At 49.0% G+C, this 26,085-nt stretch overlaps 1 protein-coding gene across 3 annotated transcripts in view; it reads left to right on the plus strand.

The window, feature by feature from the left end:
* Window positions 1-26,085, plus strand: part of MED12 (mediator complex subunit 12) — a 78,762-nt gene that overhangs the window by 34,179 nt on the left and 18,498 nt on the right. For all 3 annotated transcript variants that reach the window (XM_048864909.2, XM_048864908.2, XM_048864907.2), the window contains exons 25-35: window positions 1,142-1,255; window positions 2,902-3,065; window positions 22,446-22,625; window positions 22,861-22,932; window positions 23,259-23,422; window positions 23,531-23,692; window positions 23,780-23,891; window positions 24,114-24,203; window positions 24,654-24,763; window positions 25,514-25,649; window positions 25,890-26,051. In XM_048864909.2, coding sequence (XP_048720866.1) covers window positions 1,142-1,255; window positions 2,902-3,065; window positions 22,446-22,625; window positions 22,861-22,932; window positions 23,259-23,422; window positions 23,531-23,692; window positions 23,780-23,891; window positions 24,114-24,203; window positions 24,654-24,763; window positions 25,514-25,649; window positions 25,890-26,051 — 1,466 coding nt within the window. The remainder of the gene's footprint in view (window positions 1-1,141; window positions 1,256-2,901; window positions 3,066-22,445; window positions 22,626-22,860; window positions 22,933-23,258; window positions 23,423-23,530; window positions 23,693-23,779; window positions 23,892-24,113; window positions 24,204-24,653; window positions 24,764-25,513; window positions 25,650-25,889; window positions 26,052-26,085) is intronic.

The following is a 26,085-nucleotide window of genomic DNA, read 5'->3' on the forward strand; positions in this document are numbered from 1 at the left end:
TGTACCAGACAAAAGTATAAAATGATCCAATGGCTGGAGGTTGAAGTTAGACTTTAATTCAGACTGGAAGTAAGGTGTACATTTTAGCAGTGTGGGTAATTAACCATTGGAACACTGTACCAAGGGTTGTCGTGGATTCTCCACTAGACGTTTTAAATCAAGATTGGATGTTTCTCTAAAAGACCTCTAGTTCAAATAGAAATTAATTCAGGGCAGGTCTCTGGCCTGTGTTATACAGGCGGTCAGACTAGATGATCACAATGGTCCCTTCTGGCCTTATAATTTATGAATCTTCCATGCCATAACTGGCAGCAACCCCTACTCCTCCTGCTCCTTCCTGACACCCTACAGTGCCTGCAGAGAGCAGCTTCTTCCCCCTCGACTCCCATCTCTGCCCTGCCCTCTGTATTATCTCATTGACAAACCCCTCTCCTCTGCTTCCCCAAACTCTGCAATCTGCCTGTCCTCCCCCTTTAAACACCCCCGTGTGGCCCAGGCATGCTAACCCTCTGGCTCCGAGTCTGAGCAGAGGGGCTGGGAGCTGTCCTCACAGCAGCAGCATCTGGGTTTCATTCTGGCCCCAGCATATGAACCTCTCTTCATTGACTTGCTGCTGGCTCCTCTCCTGTCCTAGGGCTGCCACGCACTCCTCTGTAATGTCTCAGACTTGCCTGGTTTGACATCCCTTTCTGTTTGGGGCAGAACCAGTCCTGCAGGGCTCCATCCATGGCTCATCATCTTTACTGTTGTCCCCCACTCCTCCAAATGTGGCTGATGCCCACGTTAGAGTTGTGCTGAAGTCTGGACTTCGTTGCACAGACATTGCTTCCTGGTCATCCCTGTGAATTTTATGGCGGTGTTACACTGGGGTGGTCCAATGCTGCATAACACTTTGCCTTTGAGTAGTCTGTCAGCCAAGGAGTTCAGAGACATCCCCACTCTTGGGCGTAGACAAATGTAATTGGCTCCATGTTACAGATGGGGAAATGAATAGCGCCAAACTGGCCCAGTGAGCTAGTAGCAGAGCCAGAACTGCTGGCCCTCAGTCTGCTGCACTGGAGAGTGTGTGATTTGGGTGGCTCTGGAGCCTGGGTCTTTCTCACATGCTGGGATTTACCCTTTTCCTTTGTCCTCTCTGCAGATAAGCCCACAGTGGGAATTCGTTCCTCCTGTGACCGCCACTTGCTGGCTGCTTCCCAGAACCGAATTGTGGATGGAGCAGTCTTTGCGGTACTGAAGGCTGTCTTTGTGCTGGGTATGTACCTTATCCTAGACTGGACCTGTGAGAGGGAGACAAAGAGTGTTGCGGGAGCAGGCGGAGTGCAGGAAGTGTGTGTGTGCTACAGAGTATTGGACTGCGAGAGAGATATGATGACTAAATAGGAGTAGTCCGGGGGGTTCTGTGCCAAGAAAGTCAAAATTCTGTGCCAAAAAATTAAAAATTCTGCAAAATTCTGCATATTTTATTTGTCAAAATAATGCAGTACAATCACACCAGTTTCAATTATTCTGGTAATTTATTTAAACTACAATACAAGAAAAAGTCACAATAACTATTCAGCATTTCTTAAACACATGAAAGTGAAGTTACAAGCACTTGGTAATTAACACCCTGCATTCCGGTTATAATCCTGGATTTTCATTTAAATTACTTTACAGAACAAACAGCGTGGGGGAAAAAAAAAGTAGAATGTCATTTTAAATTGCTCAGACTTTCACACCTGAAAGTCATACAGTTTTGCTCATCGTCGTCCTGGACCTGGCTGGGAACTCTGGGAAGTGCTTGGTTCTGGTTGTCCTGACATTTTATTGACTGCTTGATAAATGTTTTATTTGCCCTCAAAGTCTTCTTCCTTTCCTTTCCTTTCCTTTCCTTTCCTTTCCTTTCCTTTCCTTTCCTTTCCTTTTAAATGGGCAAGTAAAATAAATTCTGAGCTGTAATCTAATCCCATTGTGCCACTTTGGCACAGGAAAAAAGTGAGAGAGCACCTAGATCTTCCTAGCTGATTCCCTTACTGTCATTTATAAGGCTTTACATCACTCTTGCAACGTAGGGGCCTTAAAACTTTCCTAGGTTTTATGGTCCTGGAGGAATTGACTGAGAATGGGAACAGTTAACTAACAAAAGGAACATTGACAATGTTACTATGTAGCCAGGCTGCTACATTTCTGCCTCCTGCATAATAAAAAGCCCTACCCTTCCACATCAGCGAGCTGCAGTAGCAAGCAAGAGGGATAGAGTGTCTCTCTCTTGCTTGGCACGCATGCCCAGCCACCACCCCCACCCTCCCCCAGGTGATCAACCATGCAGGCATGCATGCCCAACTCCCCTTCCCCATCTCTGAGGCTGCTCCAGGCACGCTGGAACAAACGCGCTGCTGGGGAAGAGGTGTGTGTCCCCCAGCAAAATTTTTTTTGCATTTTTCTGTACGGGGGGCACAGAAAAATGCGGGCCATATGAATTCTTTGCCCCTGCAGGGGCGTAGAATTCTGACAGGAGTAATAGGAGGGGTAGATGAGATCTGTGTGATGAAGAAATGTCTGGCTTGTGCTAAGCTCTCTCCCTGGGGCGTTTGTGGGCTGCATGGGTCTCCCTGCCCAAGAGTTGGTAGCTGGCAGGGATGAGGCTGGCCTGCGCTGAGCTCTCTGGCCGAGGGGTGTTGGTTGGGGATGGGGACAGGGTGCCCTGCGCTGAGCTCTGGGGCCATGGGACAGTAGCTGGGACATGGGGACGGCCTGCACTGAGCTCTGGGGCCGTGGAGCCGTGGCAGGGACATGGGGGCGGCTTCTGCTGAGCTCTGGGGCCAGGAGTAAATCTTATTCAAGTTCAGTATCCATTGTGTGGATGGCTCTGGTTTTTGTTACTGTTGCATTAGGTGACCCTTTGCCTCTTGGTTACAGGGGATGCAGAGTTGAAAGGCTCTGGCTTTTCCCACCCTGGAGGGGTGGATGACCTTATGGAAGATGAGCTGGGTGCCAAGAAGCCTGCTGGCCGGACAGTGTCCATAGAGACGGCCAGCCTGGATATTTATGCCAAGTATGTCTTGAGGAGTATCTGTCAGCAGGTAAATCTGGCTCTTGCGCCCCACCCTGTCCCTGGTCCCGGCAGCTGACAGGGCTCTCCCTCTGCCTGTTCAGGTTTGGTGGATGTTCTCTTCCGCTGTTTCAAAGCAGTTGGGCACATTTTTGCCACGTATTGGTGCTAAGAATTAGAAGCTGCTGAACAGAGCTGACTGGTACTCTGGTTTCGGAGAGCGCAGGCTCTGTGTATTCTGTAGGGTGCTGGTACCACCACAGTGCCCCTCCCCCAGGGTGAGATGGAGTCAGTAGTCCCCTATGTGTTTGCTGGGGGCAAAGAGGAGGGAGCATGAGAAGGAGGGTTACTTGAAGTGATGTAAAGTGGCTCTTGCACATCAGGTTGGGGCATTCCTGGAAGCTCGGCAAGTTCTACAGCTGGGCTTGCTCACCTGCATCCTGTGTTTTTGCTGAGTTTCAGGGAGAGCCGCTCACTTTTTACGTGCCCTTTGCAGCGTTGTCCTGGCTCTCAAGTCTAATAGGTCCTGGGCGCCATCCAGGCAGTGCCCAAGTCCTGTGCTGCCCTTCTTTCCCCTGTCCTTCTGACAGCCTCCTGAACCCTTCCCTTCTCCACTGCTCTCACCACTTTCTAAGATCCACAAGAAGTGAGTATGTTAGGAGATACTCTGGCTAGCAGGGGCCTTGATAGGTGGGTTTAGCAGGGGAGGCTCAGCCCAAGTCAAGTAGATGAGCAGCACATTTTAAATGTGCATGAATTTAGAAACTACTTGACTGATTTCATTATTGGTGGGAAATTCTGCTTTCTTCTTCGAGTGCTTGCTCATGTCGGTTCCATCTAGGTGTGTGTGTGCCCACGTGCACAGCTGTCGGAGATTTCTGCCTTAGCGGTATCCATAGGGCCGGCTGTGGCGCCCTCTGGAGTGCCACACTCATGCGGCGGTATATCAGGCACTGCCGGCCCTGCGCCCCCTCAGTTCCTTCTTACCGCCCATGACGGTTGGTTGGAGCGCTTGGCCTTGCTTAGCAAGGGCATTAGCCGTTCTTCGCTGTTTAGGTGTTCTCCTTTATTATTTAGTCAGTGATTGGTTAGCTGTTAGGTGTTTTAGTAGTAGTTTAGGAGTTAGAGTCCCCGCTGGGGCTTTGTCCAGCAGGGGGGCATGCCCCGCTTCCCAGGCTTCCAGCCGTGTTCTGTGTGCAGCCAGCCGATGCCCATCAGTGACATCCTGAGAGTTGTCTGAAGTGCCTGGGGGAGTCCCATCGAAAAGACAAGGGCCGGATCTGCAAAAACTTTCATCCCCGACTCAGAAAGAGCGGGATGTTCGATTGCGGGCCCTCCTCATGGAGGCTGCTCTGCGCCTGGCATCGGAGCCCTCACGCTCGGATTCCACACCTGGTACTTCAGCGTCGGCACACAGTGTAGCGCTGGCCCTGGGATTGGCACCGTCCCCCCTCGCCAGTACCGAAGAAGCAGTCTGAGTCGACTGGTTCGCCGGCACCGCGCAAGGGAACTTTGGGCAAAGGACCTGAGTTAGGCCTTGTGCCCGCAACACAGGCTCTAGGGGGTATCGCTGTGGACCTGCCTCTGACTCCGGGGAGCAGTAAGAGGTCCCGGCCCATCGCAGGGCCATCTGCATCTCAGGCGGCTGAAGAACAGTTAGGCCGACCGGCACCACAGACACCTGGCCACATGGTGGATCCTGCCAAGACACTGGCTCAGACGCATTGCCCAGGTCGCATTGCCTGTTCACCCTGGGGTCCTAAAGGTCGACAAGTCAGTGTGGCAGACCCCATCTTCCGTTCCACCCACATCCAAAAAGGCAGAAAAGAAGTACTATGTCCCCACAAAGGGGTTTGAATATCTATACACGCACCCTCCTGCAGGGTCTCTGGTTGTGTCCTTTGTCAATGAAAGGGCCTGGCAGGGCCAGGCGAGTGGCACCCCCAAAATAAGGATGCCAAGAGGCTGGACTTATTTGGCAGAAAGATTTATTCAACAGCAAGCCTCCAATTCAGGGTCTCTAATCATCAGGCCCTACTTGGCAGATACAGTTTCAACCTGTGGGACTCCATTGACAAGTTCAAAGAGAGCCTCCCACAGGATCAGGCGTAGGAGTTCTCCATTCTGGTGGAAGAGGGCAAGGCGGTAGACAGAGGTGTTCTCCAGATGGCCTGGGATGCCATGGACTCGGTTTCACCTCTGCAATAGCCATGAGGTGTAGCTCCTGGTTACAGATCTCCAGCCTGTCCCAGGAGATGCAATCCACCCTCCAGAACCTCCCTTTTGGGGGAACAGGGCTATTGTCAGAGCTAACTTCCTCAACAAGTCTCTCAAAAAGTTAAAGTTTCATATGGTCTCCCTGGCCTCCATCATCCCCTCCCTGGATCTGGGAGACTGGTATGCTGCCCTTGATTTAAAGGACATGTACTTCCATATTTCCATATTCCCGGGGCACCGGCGTTTTCTCCGTTTCACGTTGGGCCAGCACCATTTCCAGTTCACAGTGATGCCCTTTAGTCTCTTGTCTGCTCTGAGAGTGTTCACCAAGTGTGTAGTGCCAGTGGCCGCTTACCTGCAACGTCAGTAGGTCCAAATCTACCCGTACTTCGACTGGTTGATAAGGGGCCAGTCCTCGGATCAGGTGTGGAGGCATCTCGACCTTGTCTGTTCCACCTGCCACGATCTGGACCTATTAATAAATGACAAAAAGTCAACCCTCACCCCAGTGCAAGGTATAGAATTCATTGGGGCGATACTCGACTCCACTCGAGCCAGAGCCTTCCTCCGCAAAACTTGGTTCCAAGCCATGGTGCACCTCATCTCGTTTCTGTGTGCCCAGCCACTCACCACTGCTCGCACATGCCTGAGATTGTTGGGTCACATGGCAGCATGCACTTATGTGGTTCGGCACATGCCACTCCACCTCAGGCCCCCTACAGGCGTGGCTGGCGTCGGTCTATATCCCTAACCAGTGCAGTATGGACTGGGTGATCAGGATTCTGGATAGCATACTGTCTCCACTTAACTGGTGGCAAGATCCCGCATTGGTGCTGGAAGGAGTTCCCTTTGCGGCCCCAGTCTCATTGGTGACTCTTGTCTCCAATGCTTCGGACCTGGGTTAGGAGCTGACCTAGGCGGTCTCAGTACTCAAGGCTGTTGGTCCACTCACGATTGGTCTCTGCACATCAATGTCAGGGAGCTCAGGGCTGTTCGCCTAGCCTGCCAAGCCTTTCCACCTCACATACAAGGCAGGGTGGTTCAGGTCCTAATGGGCAACACGGTCACGGTCTTCTATATTAACAAGCAGGGGGGTGACAGATCGTCTGCCTTCTGCCAGGAAGCACTGCAGCTCTGCAGCATGACATCCATCTCATGGCCGCTCATCGCCCAGGGGCCAGGAATGCTTGGGCAACTCTCCTCAACAGGACATTCTCATCTTGCCACGAATGGTCCCTTCACCCGGAGGTGGTCAGTTCTATCCTAGGGAGGTGGTGGAATCTCCTTCCTTAGAAGTTTTTAAGGTCAGGCTTGACAAAGCCCTGGCTGGGATGATTTAGTTGGGGATTGGTCCTGCTTTGAGCAGAGGGTTGGACTAGATGCCCTCCTGAGGTCCCTTCCAACCCTCATATTCTATGATCTTCCACTGGTGGGGAACTCCCCAGGTGGACCTATTCACATCCAGGCAGAACAGAAAATGCCACGTCTTCTGATCGTTCCAGGGCAGGGACATAGGATCTCTGTTGGATGCCTTCCTGCTCTCATGGTCGGGGGCCCTGATGTACGCCTTCCCTCCAGTGCCATTGCTGCCCAGAGTCCTTATGAAGATCAAGCAGGACAGGGCAAAGAGCATCCTCATAGCGCTGGCATGGCCGCACTAACACTGGTTCAGCACTCTGCTGGACCTCTCAGTTGCAACCCTGTTCCGGATGCTGCTCAGGGCAGACCTGTTGCCCCAGAACCACGGCACTCTCCTGCACCTGAACCTGGCGACGCTACATCTGATGGCTTGGCTGCTGTGTGCCTGAACGCTCAAGAGCGGCAGTGCTCATCTGAGGTCCAGCGAGTCTTGTTGGGCAGTAGAAAGCCCTCCACCACGGCGAGCTACCTGTCCAAATGGAAGCTATTCACCTGCTGGATGGTGGATAAGGGCGTCTGTGCCAAGTGAGCCCCGTTGCAGCTCATACTAGACTACCTCTTGCATCTCAAGCTCCAGAGCTTGTTCCTTTCATCAGTCAAAGTCCATCGAGCAGCCATCTTGGCCTTCCACCCACTGCTCGAAGACAGGTCGGTTTTCTCTCAGGATATCACGGCCAGATTCCTTAAGGGCCTGGAGTGCCTCTACTCGCACATTAGGGATCCTGTTCCCTAACCTTTGGGACTTAAATCTGGTGCTGTCGCGGCTCACGGGTCACCCCTTCGAGCTTCTGGCTTCCTGCTGTCTCCTTCTCCTCTCCTGGAAGGTTGCGTTCCTGGTCATTGTGACGTCGGCCTGCTGGGTATCTGAGATTTGGGCGCTCGGAACTGCCTTACACGGTCTCCTACAAGGACAAGGTCCAGGCTTTCCTTCCCAAGGTGGTCTCCCAGTTTCGTTCAAGCCCAAATATTTACTTACCTGTCTTCTTTCCGAAGCTGCGTAAGTCAGAGGAGGAGTGCGGGCTGCATGCCTTGGACGTCAGACGAGCTCTGGCTTTCTATATTGACAGGACCAAGCTGTTCTGTAAGTCAACACAATTATTCATTGCCGTGGCCAACAGAGTGAAAGTTCATCCTGTTTCCGTTCAAAGAATTTCTTCCGGGATCACAGCCTGCATTTGCTTTTGCCATGATCAAGCGAAGGTGCTGCCCCTGGTGATCGTCACCGCCCACTCGACCAGCGCGCAGGCCTCTTTGGCAGCCTTTTTGGCCGAAGTGCCTATTCTGGACATCTGTGGGGCAGCCACCTGGTCGTCGTTCCATACCTTCATGTCCCACTATGTGCTTACCCAGCAGGCCTGGGACGATGCTGGCTTTGATAGAGTAGAACTGCAAGCCACAAAGCGGTGAACTCTGAGCCCATCTCCATAGATACTGCTTGTGAGCCACCTAGAATGGAATCGACATGAGCAAGCACTTGAAGAAGAAAAAACGGTTATCTACCTTTTCGTGACTGTTGTTCTTGGAGCTGTATTGCTCACGTCCATTCCATTTCCCGCCCTCCTGCCCCTCTGTCGGAGCTGCCGGCAAGAAGGAACTGAGAGGGCGTAGGGCAGGCGGCACCTGATTTACCACACCAGAGAGCGCCACAGCTGGCCCTAAGGCAAAAACCCCTCCAACAACTGTGCACCTGGGCGCGCACGCGCCTAGAACGGAATGGGCATGAGCAACACATCTTGAAGAGTAACAATTACAAAAAGTAGGTAACCATTTTTTCTCTCTGGATCATGTACATCACGAAGGGCTGTACAAGGAAAAGGACTAGAGTTGCCATTGCGTTACATGGAATCTTAGATCTGCAGCAGCCATATCTTGGCCTGGTCTAAGTTTCACAGAGCTCACATGCCATAATGATACCAGTGAGGCTACTCCATGTGAATAACTTCTGAAATTTGACTTTAAGCAATTGGATTTCAATCCTGAGTACGTGCTGTCAGCTGAGGGAGTCCTTGAAACTAGTTTTGATCACTTGCCCTTCCATTGTTTTGCTTTACCATGGCAGACTCTCTAATTTGTGAACCCCTCTGCTGTATGGGTGTCATAAATCAGCAATTCCTTGTCTAGTTCACATCCAGTCTGGTAGAAAACTTCTTACCTGCTCCCAAACCGAACTTGCTCACTTTAAGGCCAGTGCTGTTTTGTATTAGATGGGGGGACTGGCATCTGACTTGTAGGAGAAACTCAACTGCAATCTTGAGTGGCTATTGGATTTCCCGAAAACTAGAGAAAGACTGAGTAGTGGTGTCACTGGGAACAGATGTAAATCACTTCTCTGAACAGGGAAGAAAAAATGTCTCCGTTTGAAGCCTGCTTTCTGTTCAGTTTGTACTGTGCCAGCTCCATGCCTTGCAATGCTGTCATGTGTTAATTGGCTGTATGTACACGAGTGCTAGGAGCCTGGGTAATAAACAAGAAGAGTTGCAATTGCTCATTTAGGAGCATAAATTCAACCTGGTTGGTATTACTGAAACCTGGTGGGATGGCTTGCATGATGGAATGGTAAAATCAATGATTATAACCTATTTAGGATCGAGTGGACAGAAGGGGAGGGAGAGTGGCGCTCTATGTCAAAAATGGCATTATCTGTTTCCAAGTCACTGACAACTTGAAATGATCCTGAATGTTTCTGGATCAATGTCTGAACAGATACAGCACAAGATGGGGTACTAATCTGTGTCTGCTACAGACCATCCTTCTTCCGGGGGAGAGAATGGGATGACCAGCTTCTTAAGCCCCTGTCTATAATACAGAGGAGGAAAAAACTGCATGACCATGGGGGATTAGAGTCTGAGTGGCACAAACTGGATGTCTCATGCTGACGGTACTAAAACATCCTTGGAATTTCTAAAATTTATAGATGACCATTTCCTAACTCAAGAAATGTTGCAATCAGCACAAGGGAATTCTATATTAGACCTCGTCTTGACAGGTAAAGAGGAACTGATTGTAAAACTAAAAGTTAGTCGTTGCTTTGGTGCAAGTGATCATGACTTGATTACATCTGTTATAAGCAAACAGAATAAAGTCCAAATCAGTAACATATATACTTTGTACCTTAAAAGGACCAATTCCACAAAGCTGAGAACAATTGTGAGTCAAATCAGTTGAGAGAAAGGATTTAAACAGAAGAATGTGCATGAGAATTGAAAACTGATTAAGAAAAGCCACAATCGAGAAAGAAGGCCTCACTGGTTAAAAAATAACATGGCCTACAGGGGAAGTGAAAGCAGCGCGCTCTCTCTCTCTCTCTAGATAAAAGCGGCAAAGAGTCCTGTGGCACCTAATAGACTAGCAGACGTATTGGAGCATAAGCTTTCGTGAGTGAATACCCACTTCATCGGATGCATGTGGTGGAAATTTCCATGCATCCAACAAAGTGGGTATTCACCCACGAAAGCTTATGCTCCAATACCTCTGTTAGTCTATAAGGTGCCGCAGGACTCTTTGATCCAGACTAACATGACTACACCTCTGATATCTCTATAGATAGATATCTATATCTATATAGGTATATAAAAGGGCACAATTAGAAATCCTATGGCCAGCAGTATGAAGGATAATAAGGAGTTATTTGAGTGATTGTTCACACAGATTCCACTTTTGGTGTCCATGTGCCCCAGGCATGTGAGGTTGGACTCTTTATGAATAGCTGCATCTATTGTGGCCATGTCCATGCTCTGTATACCCTTGTGACCACTATAGTTAAGCGTATAGGGGGTATGGGTCTCAGCTGCCCCTCAGTTCCTTATTACTGCCCACGACTGCAAGATGGAAGACCTGCAGTGTTTGCATCCCCCAAGTGACATAGCTTTCATTTAATTTTCCTGTTGTAGTGTTAGATCTAGTTAGTCTTTAGGTTAAATTGCCCACTGGCTTAAAAAAAGAAAAGAAAAGAAAAATCATAACTTTTAAGCGGAAACTTGTGACTAGTTTGGCTTCACCCCTCCTTGTCCCTCCCCCCATGCACAGGAGGGGTATGCCTCCATCATGGCAGACCCAAGTCACAGGCTTCAAGAAGTGCCCATTGTGTGACTCTGCCATACCCATAAATGATGGGCATTCCTGATGACTTATTTGCCCAGGAGGGACACGTAACACAGCACTGCTCCTTATGGTGCTTGTTCTCCAAGAGGATTGTCAAGAACAGAGAGGTGAGGCTAAATTCGTTTCCAATAGTGATTTCAAGCAGCCTGAGACTTATTTCTGCTTTGGAGAAGTCCAGAACAGGTCAATCTCATCCTGCCTTGACACTGGCCAGCTGTGGCTCCACTTCCAGCTCTCTCACTGCTTCCTGCCGTAGACCGCACTTCTCTCTAGCTCTGCTCCCTCAGAGAGAGGGAGCAAGGAGCACTGTTCCAGTAGAGAAGCCATGCGCAGATTGCCCTCACCAACCCCAGCAAGAGACTTCTCCTCAGACGTCATCTATTAAGATCCACAACTCAGTGTCCCTCCCAATGCCCTGGCACTGAAGAGCAAATCTGCACTGATGACTCCTTTAACCCACACAGACTGTGTCCCCCTGGTATTATGCTGACACTATGTGCTCCGGCACCATCCTCAGCGCCAAAATCCTACATGCCTGCTTCGGCCTTCTTGGCACAGACAAGCATCCTGACACAGAAGCCTTGCATCATACTGGCCAGCCTGTCCACAGGTCCAGTACCGGAGTCTCGTCTACTGCAATGCTTAAGAGATGTCATCTCCAAGCAGTCAGTCCCTATGCCTCCACCTGATCTGATACCACACAGAACTGGCATCCTGGACATGTCTGCTCCTTCTCTGGAAGTAGTCTACGTCTCATCGTCTTCTCCAGAGCACAGCAAAAGCTCCTTTTCATCCTATTCTCACTCTCCACTGTGGGTGGCTCAATAGGAGTCCAGCGAAAAATCCAGAGAGGATTTCACTAGAGCACTGACAAAGAGGGCAGGGTTTCTCATAACATGAGTTATGAGGAGAGGCTGAGGGAGCTGGGATTGTTTAGCCTGCAGAAGAGAAGAATGAGGGGGGATTTGATAGCTGCTTTCAACTACCTGAAAGGGGGTTCCAAAGAGGATGGCTCTAGACTGTTCTCAATGGTAGCAGATGACAGAACGAGGAGTAATGGTCTCAAGTTGCAGTGGGGGAGGTTTAGGTTGGATATTAGGAAAAACTTTTTCACTAAGAGGGTGGTGAAACACTGGAATGCGTTACCTAGGGAGGTGGTAGAATCTCCTTCCTTAGAGGTTTTTAAGGTCAGGCTTGACAAAGCCCTGGCTGGGATGATTTAACTGGGATTTGGTCCTGCTTCGAGCAGGGGGTTGGACTAGATGACCTTCTGGGGTCCCTTCCAACCCTTATATTCTATGATTCTATGATTCTCAAGGAACCTCCATCTTGGTATTCACCCATGTGCCCTCTACCCCAGTATGCCTACCAGCCCTAGACATACTGGTCTTCTTGGGGCATGACCCCTTATTCCAGGAAGCTTTCCTCTACCGTGACTCCACCAAGATCTCCCTCACTGAGTAGACAAATTCAGCTCTCTGCAGCCCTACAACTTTCTTATCTTTAGTTGCTAGGAGATGAAGAATTGGATATTGGGGATGACCAGAGTGTCTCGGATCTAGAGCTCCCTGATCCTCAAGGAATTTCCTCCTGTTCTTCTGAATGAGAAGGTCAATCATCTCCTTCAGCCTGTCAGGATGAATTCAAAGTATTCCAGGATATCTTTAATAGGATCACAAGACTCTTGATATATCACCAGAAAACACCCAGGAAAAGCAGCACAAATGACTGATTTATACTTTGCATGGCGACACCAGACAGAATTGTGATGTGGATTAATGAACATCCAAAGATTTTTCTCAGCACCCGACCCCAGGCTTCTTACTGGTACAGATAGCTCAGGAAAGGCCCAAAAAGTAGGGAGCCCCTAGAAAACACCATTCTGAGGGAGGATCCCAAAAACCTAGATCTATTTGACTATAAGGTCTATTCTTCCGCAAGCCTCCAAATGAGGGTGCGCAACTATCAAGCTTTGCCATCAGTGTGATTTTTCTCCTCTGGGATAGACTCTCTAGCCTACTTAATAAACTGTCAAGGGAACATCAGGGTGAGTTAAAGGCGAACTCACAGCGAGAACCTTGTTATAAGTTCCTCGCTATGCCTCTGATATGGCAGTGAGGACTATTGCATTTGCAATGATGCATTCTTCCTGGCTTCAGGCATCTGGGATCATAGAATAGAATCATAAAATATCAGGGTTGGAAGGGACCTCAGGAAGTCGTCTAGTCCAACCCCCTGCTCAAAGCAGGACCAATCCCCAACTAAATCATCCCAGCCAGGGCTTTGTCAGTCCTGACCTTAAAAACCATAAAGGAAGGAGGGTCCACCACCTCTCTAGGTAATGCATTCCAGTGCTTCACCACCCTCCTAGTGAAAAAGTTTTTCCTAATATCCAACCTAACCTCCTGCACTGCAACTTGAGACCATTACTCCTTGTTCTGTCATCTGCTACCACTGAGAACAGTCTAGATCCAGCTTCTTTGGAACCCCCTTTCAGGTAGTTGAAAGCAGCTATCAAATCCCCCCTCATTCTTCTCTTCCGCAGACTAAACAATCCCAGTTCTCTCAGCCTCCCCTCATAACTCATGTGTTCCAGTCCCGTAATCATTTTTGTTGCCCTCTGCTGGATGCCTTCCAGTTTTTCCACATCCTTCTTGTAGTGTGGGGCCCAAAACTGGACGCAGTACTCCAGATGAGGCCTCACCAATGTCGAATAGAGGGGAACCATCACGTCCCTCAATCTGCTGGCAGTGCCCCTACTTATACATCCCAAAATGCCATTGGCCTTCTTGGCAACAAGGGCACACTGTTGACACATATCCAGCTTCTCGTCCACTGTCACCCCTAGATCCTTTTCTGCAGAACTGATGCCGAGCCATTCGGTTCCTAGTCTGTAGCAGTGCATGGGATTCTTCCATCCTAAGTGCAGGACTCTGCACTTGTCCTTGTTGAACCTCATCAGATTTCTTTTGGCCCAATCCTCTAATTTGTCTGGGTCCCCCTGTATCCTATCCCTACCCTCCAGCGTATCTACCTCTCCTCCCAGTGTCATCTGCAAACTTGCTGAGGGTGCAGTCCACACCATCCTCCAGATCATTAATGAAGATATTGAACAAAACCGGCCCCAGGGCTGACCCTTGGGGGCACTCCACTTGATACCAACTGCCAACTAGACATGGAGCCATTGATCGCAACACGTTGAGCCTGACGGTCTAGCCAGCTTTCTCTCCACCTTATGGTCCATTCATCCAGCCCATACTTCTTTAGCTTGCTGGCAAGAATACTGTGGGAGACCATATCAAAAGCTTTGCTAAAGTCAAGGAATAACACGTCCTTTGCTTTCCCCTCATCCACAGAGCCAGTTATCTCGTCATAGAAGGCAATTAGATTAGTCAGGCATGACTTGCCCTTGGTGAATCCATGCTGACTGTTCCCGATCACTTTCCTCTCCTCTAAGTGCTTCAGAATTGATTCCTTGAGGACCTGCTCCATGATTTTTCCAGGGATTGAGGTGAGGCTGACTGGTCTGTAGTTCCCCGGATCCTCCTCCTTCCCTTTTTTAAAGATGGGCACTACATTAGCCTTTTTCCAGTCCTCTGGGACCTCCCCGGATCGCCATGAGTTTTCAAAGATAATGGACAATGGCTCTGCAATCCCATTTGCCAACTCCTTTAGCACTCTCGGATGCAGCGCATCTGGCCCCATGGACCTGTGCTCGTCCAGCTTTTCTACATAGTCCCGAACCACTTCTTTCTCCACAGAGGGCTGGTCGCCTCCTCCCCATGCTGTGCTGCCCAGTGCAGTAGTCTGGGAGCTAACCTTATTCGTGAAGACCTCCTGTGGAAGGTCCAGAAAGCTAGAGAGGACTTCCCCTTTGAAGGGACCAGTTTTATTTAGCAGGAGCACAAATGAGGCTCTCCACAACATCAGAGACAGGAGAGTGATTATTTGATCCCTGAGACTCTGTGTTCCTATTGCAGAAGAAACTGCAACGGAGGCAGGAACCTAACTACAAGTGCAAACATCAGCCCCAATGCTAATTGCAACAATCTCCTTCTGAGCCTCTGAGGAAGAGGTAGAAGTTCTGCATGGTTCAATCTTCCTTCTCCTCCTCTTCTGCTCTGCAACCTGGACCTTCTACTAAGGTGTAGTTTTGATGTAAATGTTGAAAGCCTGGTTGGACCACCTTTGGAGCATTTTTCTTTTGCCCTCTATTAGAAACTTGCCTTTTCTCTAGAAGTTTGGATGAAGATAACCTTGGATTGGTGGGTCCTCAAGAGAATAGCTAACAGGTATTCCATCCAGTTTTAGAGTGTTCCAACTCCCGCCTCCTGGCCTTTCCAGGGACCCATCTCACAAAACTGTTGAAACAGAAAGTGGACTCCAGTGGAGCTCAGAGCAGTGGAAGAGGTACTTCAAGTGAAGGGACTTGTATTCCCATATATTACTCAGTTCGATATCAAAGAGGCTGGAGATCCATCCTAAACCTTTGACCTTTCTGTGTATTTGTGTCATTTCAAATTCCATATGGTCACCCTAGTTTCCATAGTATGTTCCCCTGGATCACGTGGACTGGTTCAGGATACATACTTGCATGTTTTGATCCACACAACTCCCAGAAAGTATCTGAGATTCTTGGTAGGAACATTCTTCTGCCAAGACAGAGTCCTGTCAGTTGGCCTCTGAGTGGCCCCATGGGTCTTTGCCAAAGTCCTGGCTTTAGTGGCTGCATACTTTCGCAGACTGGGACTACAAGTTTATCTCAATCTGGATGACTCACTGATTCGGGGAAGATTCCCACTGCAAGTAACTGACCCAATTGATACAATCCATCTCTTTGCCTCCTTGGAGCTCAAAGTCAACAAGGACAAGTTCACTCTGACGTAGGCAAAAGAGTTCATCATAGTGTGAGATTCCAGACTGGCAAGAGCATACTTACCGCAGTGATTTCAAATGACGGTAGATCTCTTCAGTCAGCTTTGCGCTCCAGAAGATCAGTGAGGTGTATGGGGCACATGCCTATGGCAGCGTGCACCTGTGTCAAGCAGCATGCCTGACCGGACTTCACCTTTGGCCACTACAAGGCTGGTTGAGATCAGTCTATCTGAGTAACAGACACAGCATGGACCAGCTGGTCATGGTCATGTCAGAAGTCCTATCCTCGGTAAGCTGGCAGACAGATCTGCTTCAAGTCTACAGTGGAGTTCCATTCTCTGTGTCTCTCGCTTCCAAGACTGTGGTAATGGACTCCTACCCTCTTGGTTGGGGAGCTTATCTTGACCATCTCAAGATGCAGAGGCTGTGGTTCCCTCGGGAGGTCTGATTGCACACAGATATCTTGTAAGTTGAGCATGCCAGGCCTTCCTACCTCTCCTTTGGTGCCTCACTGACCAAATGCTCACAGCCAGCACCACTGGAGTGTACTTTATCAACAGACGCGGGAAGCAATATCCTCTCCACTCTGTGAAGACACAACATACCTTTGGGAATGATGCATACCTCACCGCATTGTGCCAGTAGCTCCACACCTGCCTGGTATCCAGAACACCCTGACAGTCCATTTCAGCAGCCACTTTTCAGAGAACCACAAATAGTACCTCAGCAGTTCCATCCTCCACGACATCTTTGTCAGATGGGGGTTCCTAATGTGTTCACAACATGCCAGAAAAGCAAGCAGGAAGTATTTTGCTCCAGAAGGAGCATGAGCCCAGGCTTGCTGACAGACACCTTTCTTCTCACGTGGATGCCAGGTAGGTCTGTTTGTTTTTCCACCAATTCCCTGATTTCTGAGAAAACTGAAACAGGACTCAGGTCACAACAGCTTGATAGTTCCAGCATGACCTAGACAGTTTCAGTTCTCTGAATTGATGAATATTTTGGGCAGCCCACCAGCTTCCTTACCGCTTCTTTCCAATGTAGTGTCTCAGAACCACAGCCTCATATTGCACCAACCTGGCTTCACCTGCGTGCTTGGATGCTGGCTGGATGACTCCCTTGGACAGGGACTGCCCATCTGGAGTACAGAACATTTTGTTACAAAGCAGAAAGCCTACTGTCAGGCTAACATACAGAGCTATATGGAGAAGGTTTTCTGTCTGGGCAACCCAGCAGCAGCTTTCACCATTAAATACTTCAATTTGACCCATCCTGGGCTAGCTATCTTCCCTGAAGCAATCTGGGTTTTCTGTTTGTTCCATTATAGTGCACAGACAGCGATTTCTGCAAACCTCCTGCCAGTCCAAAGTTACGGCGTGTTTGCTCTCCCCACAGTATTGAAATTTCTCGTGTCTCTCCCCCCCTCCCTCCCAGTTAAGGAACCTCAGTTTGGTTCTAACTGTCTTAATGGGACCCCCCTTTAGATCCCAGGGCAACTCGCCCCCTCTATTACTTGTAGACAAAGATGGCCTTTTTGGTGTCAGTTAGCTCAGCCAGATGAGTCAATGAAATATCGGCCTTCATGGTGGGCCCTCTATGTATCTTATGGACCGTGTCATCCTTAGGCTTCTCCCAAGTTTCAGACTTTCACCTCAGCTAGTCAGGTCATCTCTTGTTTTCTTCCCAAAACTTTCTCCAGCTCAGACAAAATAGAGATGTACACCTTATATGTGGTGAGAGCCTTATCCTTCTATTGAGTTAGGGCAAAGCATTCACAGCCTCCCCCAGTCTGTTTGTGGCTTTCCCAAAAAGGGTTTCCATTCAGATTATCCAGCTGGGTTTTGGACTGTGTTAAGGCTTTGGTTTCAGATAGCTGACAAGATCCTCAGGGTCATGTTAGAGCCTATTTCACGAGGGCTGACACTGCCTCCACAGTGTCTCTAGGTAACGTCTCATTATTTGAAATAGTTAGAGCAGCTTCCTGGAGCTTCGTTCACACTTTCACCTTCCATTTTGTCGTGGTTCAGGCTTCCAGATGAGATGCCAGCTTTGTTAGGGCTGGTTTGCCATACCTTTTAAGTAGGACTCCTCTTCCCACCTTCAGGTTAAAGATCACTGCTTCTTAATCACCAAGAGTGGAATCTGTGTGTACAGTCACTCGAAGAACAGTTACTTATCCTATAGTAAGGGTGGTTCTTTGAGATCTGTTGTCCACACAGGCTCCATGATCTGGCCTCCACTGTCACTAATGGGAGACCTGTTCTCTTGGAATTCTTATTGGCGAAGGAATGGGGTGGCAGTTGAGGTTGACCCATCCTTTAAGACTCCAATGTCTGTGGTTGCAAGGATACACAAAGCAGGGATGCTGCTATAGTGGATGCTGTCAGGAACTCAGCTGCCTCAGGCTTGGTTGCCTAGCAACCCCATAAGCTTGGCTTAGCCTAATAAACCCTCACTAAGTGAATGTGCTCCCTGATTGGTCAGAAGAGTCAACAGATCACCATGTAAACCCTGTAGCAACAGGAGCTCAGTGGCCACTCAATGCATTCCCTGCCCACAGCTTGCGCCAGACTACTTCCTGACCAGCCCTTACCTGCTCCACTCCAGCCCTAGTCCTTGCCTACCTCTGAACTCCTGATTCCTATCTCCTGGCTCTGACCACTGGCTTGTCTCCTGACCATGACTCTAGCTCTGCCCTTTGGTCCTGTTCTGGCTTCTGGCTCAGTCTGTTGGCTAGCCTCCTGATTCCGCTCTGACCACTAGTTCGCACCACCTACACTTCGGAGTGTGACAGACATTGCTGTTCAAAAAGAATCGGATCTTGTGTGGCTGGGTCACATGGGCACCATGAGTGGAATCTGCATGGACAACACATGTCAAAAACCACAGTTATTGAAGGGTAAGTAACTGTTCTGTTTTCAAGTATATCAGGAACAGAAGGAATCCGGATGATAGTATTGGCCCATTACTAGATGGAAATGGTAGAATTATCAATAATAATGCAAAAGAGCCAGAAGTGTTCAATAAATATTTCTGTTCCGTATTTCGAAAAAATCCAGATGATGATGATGGTGTCATATCATTGTGCTGAAGGTGAAATACTTTCAATTCCGACAGTAACTAAGGAGGATGTTAAATAGCAGTTACTAAGGTTAGATGTTTTTATATCAGCAGGTCCAGAGAACTTTAATCCAAGAATTTAAAAAGAGCTGGCTGAGGAGCTCTCTGGACCATTAATGTTGGATTTTCAGTAAATCATGGAACACTGGGGAAGTTCCAAAGGATTGGAAGAAAGCTAATGTTGTGGCAGTATTTAAAAAGGATAAATGTGACAACCCAGGTAATTATAGGTCTGTGAGCCTGATATCAGTCCTGGGCAGAATAACTGAATGATTGATACAGGACTTGATTAGTAAAGAATTAAAACAGGGGAATAAAACTAATGCCAAACAACTTGGGTTTATGGAAAATAGATTCTGTCAGACTAACTTGATATCTGTTTTTATGAGACAAGTTTGATTGATAAAGATAATAGTGTTGCTGTAATATACTTAGACTTCTGTAAGGCAATTGACGTGGTATCAGATATCATTTTGATTAAGAAACTAGACTGATACAAAACCAACATGACATATGTTAAATGTATTAAAAACTGGCTAACTGACTGCTCTGAAAATGTAATTGTAAACAGGGAATCATCATCAAGTAAGATTGTTTCTGGTGGGACCTGTAGGAATAATTTTTTGGCTCTATGCTACTTAACATTTTTTATCAATGACCTGGAAAAAACCATAAAATCATCACTGATGAAGTTGACAGATGAGACTAAGATTGGGGGAGTGGTAAATAATGAAGAGGATAGGTCACTGGTACAGGGTGACCTGTATCACTTGATAAGCTGGGATCCAGCTAACATCCATGTCGGTATGGCAAATATGAGGTCGTATACCTAGGATCAGCGAAGGAGGCCATATGTGGATGGGTGATTCTATCATGTGAAGGACTGATTCTGAAAAAGACTGGTTGTCATAGTGGATAATTGGTTAAATGTGAATTTGCATGAACATGAGCTCCCAATGCAATGCAGTGGCCAAAAGGTCTAATGTGATCCTTGGATGGATAAACAGGATAATGTCAAGTAGTAGAGAGGTTATATTGCTGTATTTGTGACCGTTGTGTGACCGGTCCTGGAATATTGTTCCAGTTCCAGTGTCCCCAATTCAAGAAGGATGTTGAAAATGTGGAAAGGATTTAGAGAAGAGCCACAAGAATAATTACAAGATTGGAAGACATGTCTTATTTATTATTTGTTTATTATTACCGTATACTCGTTTATCCAAAACCCTATTATCTGAACCTCCATGTTGTTCAAATCCCTGCCTTATCCCTCATGTATCTCATGCTGGGGGACAAGGAAAGGATTTGGATAATGCAGAGCTTCAGATTATAGAGCAGAGACCCCTGGCCAGGACTGTGGGGAGGTACCCCTGGCTGTGGGGAAGGCCACTTCACTACTGAATGGCTCCTGCCCTCTCAATTATTCAAATTCCCAATTATCCAAATAAAATCCGTGTCCTCCATGCTGTTTGGATAATTGGAAGTATACTGTATTTATTATTTGTATTAATGTGGTACCTAGGAGCCCATTGTGGTACCTAGGAGCCCATTGTGCTAGGCCCTGTACAAACATAGAACAAAAAATTAGTCTTTGTCCCGAAGAGCTTACACTTGGTTGCAGGAGACATTTGCTGCTAGCATGATATAAAACCTAGAACTAATTTAATTTTGCCTAAGAAGAGGGCCCCAATCCAGTTCCAACTGAGATCAAAGAGAAGGATAAGAGAAAATTTTCAAAAGTTCCTAAGTGACCTAGGAAATACAAGACAAGAGACAGGTGGATACAAACAGACCGGGGAGGAAATAATGAGACAGGATTGGTCAGTGTGATAAACAGTGATCTCAGCATACCCGCGGCCTAACTGCTATCAAGTTAGGAGAAGGGAGAGTGGGAGGGTTTGGAAGGAAGGAAGGAGGATAATGAGACAGCTTTGCAGATGACCACCTAAGCATGGGAGAAAGCATGAAGGTGCTTGTTTGAATATGTAACAAGTGGACAGTGGAGTGTGGCATCATGACCTGATTGGAGGTGGGAGTCAACATCCTGATAATGAATGAGAGATGATAGGTAAAGTGGGGGTGGACCTCAAAGGTCCTTTAAAGTGAAGTAGCTTGTGTTTGATGCGCTAGAGAAGGGGGAGCCGATGGAGAGAAAGGGGTGACACGGTCAAAGCGAAAGGTTAGGAAAATTATCTTTGCAGCTGCATTTTGAATGGATTTGAGCGAGGCAGGATGGTGTTTGTCAAAGCCAGAGGGAAGGATGTTGCAGTGATCGAGGCATGACATGATGAGAGTTTTAGCTGGATGGTGGAGAGGAAAAGCTGTATTTTAGAGATGTTTTGTAGAATGAATCAGTAAGCTTCAAACACAGCCTGGATATGAGAACCAAAAGAGAAGCCGGAGTCAAAGACCATGTCCAGGTTACAGGCCTGAATGACAGACAGGAGGGTGATGTCCAGAGTGATGGAGAAAAGAGGTAGTGGGGAGGGTTTGGAGGGAAGATTTAAGAGCTCAGTTTTAGCCATATTGAGTTGGAGCTGATGACAGGACATCCACGAGGGGATGTCAGAAACAGGTGGTGATTGTAGTTTGGAGAGCAGGAGATAAGTCTTTGAGTCATCAGCACAGAGACTGTAGTTGAATTTGTGTTTCTAGATGAAATTGCCAAGACATAAGGTGCAGAGGGAGAGTAGAGAGGGACCAAGGCGGGAAGGAGTGATTAGAGAACCAGAAGAGGGCAGAATCATGGAAGCCAGGGAAGAGATCATTAGGGACTTGGGCGAGAGCAGTTTCAGAGAAATGAAAGGGGCAGAAGCCAGATTGGAGAGGGTTTTGGGTAGGATTGGAGAAGAGGAACTTCAGACGATGGTAAAGACGCCTGGAGTCTTTCAATCTATTTTAGGTTATCAAAAGGAAGGTTAAGAGGTGACTTGATCACAGTCTGTAAGTGCCTACCTTAGGAACAACAATTTAATAAGAAGGCTCTTCAATCTGATAGGCCATGATCTAACAAGATCCAATAGTGAAAACTGAAGCTAGACAAATTTAGACTGCAAACAAGGTGCAGATTTTTAACAGTGAGAGTAACTGACCACTGGACCAGTTTACCAAGTGTCATGTCGGATTCTCCATCACTGACCATTTTAAAATCAAGATTGGAAGTTTTTCTAAGATATGATTTAGGTCAACCCCAGATGTTGGGCTTGAAGGCAGGAGTTAATTCAGGGAAGCCCTGTGGCCCATGTTATGCAGGGGCTCAGGCTGGATGATCACAATGGTTCTTTCTGGTCTTAAAATGTATGAATTACTAATGGAACATTTGGAATGTCTAATGGCTTTGGTGAAGCCTTGACATGCCGGTGACCGTCTGGAGTTAAGTCTGGCCAATAGGTCAATAAACAAACAGCTACAGCTGTGCTCCTCTGCTGCTGACCTGCCAGGGCCAGTCTTTCCCCTTCTACAATCACTGCACTGGACAAGTAAAGGGGCAGTATCAGCATAATTAGTGAGGAGAAGGGACTTTGGGCCCTACTAGTTGCTAGGGAGGTCCATGTGGATTGAATTTACTCCCAGATCCTCCCCTCAAATTTGAGGAGCAAGCTATGGGTGCTGTCTTGGCATGCTCACCTAAACACAGTGCAGGCCATGCACTGACCCTGCTCGTCCTGTGCTCACCTTGCAGGAGTGGGTGGGTGAACGATGTCTGAAGTCCCTCTGTGAAGACAGCAATGATTTGCAGGATCCCGTTCTGAGCAGCACCCAGGCCCAGAGGCTGATGCAGCTGATCTGTTACCCACACCGATTGCTGGACAATGAGGAGGGAGAGAATCCGCAGCGACAGAGGATTAAACGCATCCTACAGGTATTGGGGGGGTGGGTCCTGCTTGGCTCCATGGTGGGATAATGGGGGAGAAGAGACCCTGACATATTATTTTCATTAACCTCTATTGCTGGACATAAGCATTCATAACGTTAGTCTCTAAAACACGTTCACCTTCTTGAGGCCAGGGGGAAGATTCATCACTGGAGGAGGGGCTGTGTGGGCTGAGGAAGTGGTTGGGGGGGAGGCTAATTTGCAGTGTGTCTGTGTGTTACAGAACTTGGACCAATGGACAATGAGGCAGTCCTCGCTGGAGCTGCAGCTCATGATTAAGCAGACAGCAAATAATGTGAGTTGTGTGCTGAGCTTAGAGAGCTGCCCTGCATGTTGGTGGGGATCTCTCTGTGTTTCCAAGTGGGGGAAGGACCCCTGGCAGGGAGCGTGAATGTGGGGAACATAAATGGGGGAGGATGCTTCGGGAACAGCTCACTGAGAATGGATGAGTCGCCCAAGGCTAGCTGGCATGAGGGAGTTTCACTTGCTAGGATTGCGCCGAGTTGTGCTCAGGCAAACAGGCTCTGTTGCTGTGGTCAGCCAGTGCCCCAAGTGCCCTAGAAAGAGGAATGGTGTTGCAGGGGGGCGCTGCACTCCACTCGCCACTTCCACTCTCTCTAGGAGATGAATTCCTTGTTAGAAAACATTGCCAAGGCCACGATTGAGGTGTTTCAGCAGTCGGCAGAGACCAGCTCCGCTAACTCCACTGGAACTGGAGTCAACAGCATCAGCACCGTGCCTGTGAGCACTGCATCTGCCAGCAACAAAGCCAAACCAATCCTAAGGTAGGTGCTGCCCCAGCTTCTCTCTTCCTGGGACAGTGGGATCCTTTGCAGAGGGACTCTGGACTATGGGTTGGCTCACTCAGCTTTTTTGTCTGCCCTGTGTCGCAGTTCCTTGGAGAGGTCAGGAGTGTGGCTGGTGGCCCCACTTATCGCCAAGCTGCCAACATCGGTGCAGGGCCATGTACTTAAAGCTGCTGGAGAAGAGCTTGAGAAAGGACAGCACCTGGGGTCATCGTCCCGCAAAGAGCGAGATCGCCAGAAACAGAAGAGGTGGGCTCTGGGGAGAGGTCAGGAAGCCCTGGGCAGCCAAACCTAGCATTTGGTATTGTCTAGCTCACTTCCTCTTCTTCTTTCCAGCATGTCCCTCCTGAGCCAGCAGCCCTTCTTGTCACTGGTGCTGACATGTTTAAAAGGACAGGATGAGCAGCGAGAAGGCCTCCTTACCTCACTCTACAGCCAGGTCCAGCAGGTAGGCCCCTTCCCAGCCCCCAAAAGAGCTTGGGAACAACAGACCATCCAATTGGACCTACCCTCACAGGGTGGCATCCTCCATGGGGAAGGCATCTCCCTCATTCCCATCATCTCTACTTTCCCCCTATCCCAGACTGTGAGGAGTGGGGAGTACTCACTGCTCCCCCTGCAGTGCAGGGTCCAGCATGTGAAGTCCTCACCTTTCTTCTAAATCTCCTAGATTGTTACAAACTGGCGGGAAGATCAGTACCAGGACGACTGCAAAGCCAAACAGCTGATGCATGAGGCCTTGAAACTGCGACTGAATCTGGTGAGCAGCAGGAGAAAAGGGGGATAAACAGAGAGCCCTCCCTTCTAGGGGTGTGCAGGGCATGATGAAGATTTCCCTGGCTCTTCTGGGTGTGAAGCCATGCAGGGAACGGGATGGATAGAGAGACCTGGCTGTCTTGTCCGGACAGGAGACACCTCTGTGCCAGAACATACACCTTGAACTCTTTAAGAAATGCTTATTGCAGATTGGTCACAGCATTGCTTCCCTTTTCAATTTGCTGCCAAGCTGGCAGGGAGAGCCACTCCAGGGCCTAAGCTGCTCCAGGGCCTACAGCAGGGCACCCCCTTAGCTGGGATGTCTGGAGCTTGTCCCCCCTCACCTGCCCATAAGAGGTGTCCTGGCTTAGCCTCCACTCTGCCTTTTGGGTTCTGGGGTTCCCTGTGTGGCAGGACAGTGCCTGGGCTCTGACTGACTTTTGTTCCCTGCCAGGTCGGGGGGATGTTTGACACAGTGCAGCGCAGCACACAGCAGACAACAGAGTGGGCGGTGCTACTCCTGGACATCATCAGCAGTGGGACTGTCGACATGCAGTCAAACAAGTAATTGTCTCCTTCAAGTCTAGGAGCAGGGCCCCTCCCACGGGGAGTCTAGAGTTAGTCCAGCTCCTCTCCTGGTGAGGGCAAGCTGTCCCACCCACATGCTTCTGTCCCATGTGGGAGAGTCAGCCCGCAAGCACGTACAGACCTCTCCTGTGAGAAGCTTGTGGGAACCAGGGATGGCTGAAAGAGGCTTAGGAGAAATAGTGGGCAATTAGTTCCCAGTGCGTAGGCGCATATGGCAGCAAAAGGGCCCTCACACTCCATGGGCACATGCAGAGCAGGGAGAGGACAGCCCCCTCTCTACAGCACGAGCACTGAACACACCTGGACATCATTATTACCAGAAAGATGCAGAAAAGCTGTGAGGAGCTCAGGGAAGAGCTGAGGAACTGAGGTGTGAGGAGAGGCTGAGTGAGTGTGCACACAGGGACACATCCAGCTGTCTTGAGGGTGTGAATGCCAGGGGGGGTTACAAGGAGAATGGGATGTTGGGGGATCTGGGAGGCCGTGGAACAGTTTTCCAGAGGAGGAGATGGGGATTGAAGTCTGGACAGTGTGCTATAAGATGTCCTGTGCTGGTGAGTCCAATCCTGCCCATCCCCTGAGGGCATGCTCCAGGTGAGCTAATGGGGCATTTTCTCTGTGATGGCAGAGGTGCTCATGCAGCCCTGTATTTCTGGGTGGTGCTGAGCTGTGGAACTGCAGGGTCTTCCCCTATCCTGACCTCAGCCTTTCTCCTCTGCCCCTCAGCGAGCTCTTCACTACAGTGCTGGACATGCTGAGCGTGCTCATCAACGGCACCCTGGCTGCGGACATGTCCAGCATTTCTCAGGGCAGCATGGAGGAGAACAAGCGAGCATACATGAACCTGGTCAAGAAACTCAGGGTGAGGAGGCCCTGGCCAGTATGGAGAGCTGGGGCAATATGGTGTGGTGGGCACAGAGGGCAGGGGCAGCTATATAAGAGGGTATGGAGAAGTGGTTGGTGGGGCATGGGGTGATAGAACAGTGGTGGTTGTGGGGCAGAGCACTGTGGGGGGTGACAGTGATAGTAGGGTGGGTTGCATTGGATGCTGCTATTTGAATGGCTCTCTGACGCCTTTGTCTCCACCTCCTGCCTAGTGCAGAAGGAGCTGGGCGACCGACAATCCGACAGCCTGGAGAAAGTGCGACAGCTACTTCCTCTTCCCAAGCAGACTCGGGACGTCATTACTTGCGAACCTCAGGGATCCCTCATTGACACCAAAGGCAACAAGATTGCTGGCTTTGACTCTATTTTCAAGAAGGAGGCAAGTAATCCTGTTCCTGGGTCTCTGAGTCATG

The sequence above is a fragment of the Caretta caretta genome, chromosome 9 (genome assembly GCF_965140235.1).
Source record: "Caretta caretta isolate rCarCar2 chromosome 9, rCarCar1.hap1, whole genome shotgun sequence".
In the NCBI taxonomy this organism is placed as follows: domain Eukaryota; kingdom Metazoa; phylum Chordata; order Testudines; family Cheloniidae; genus Caretta; species Caretta caretta.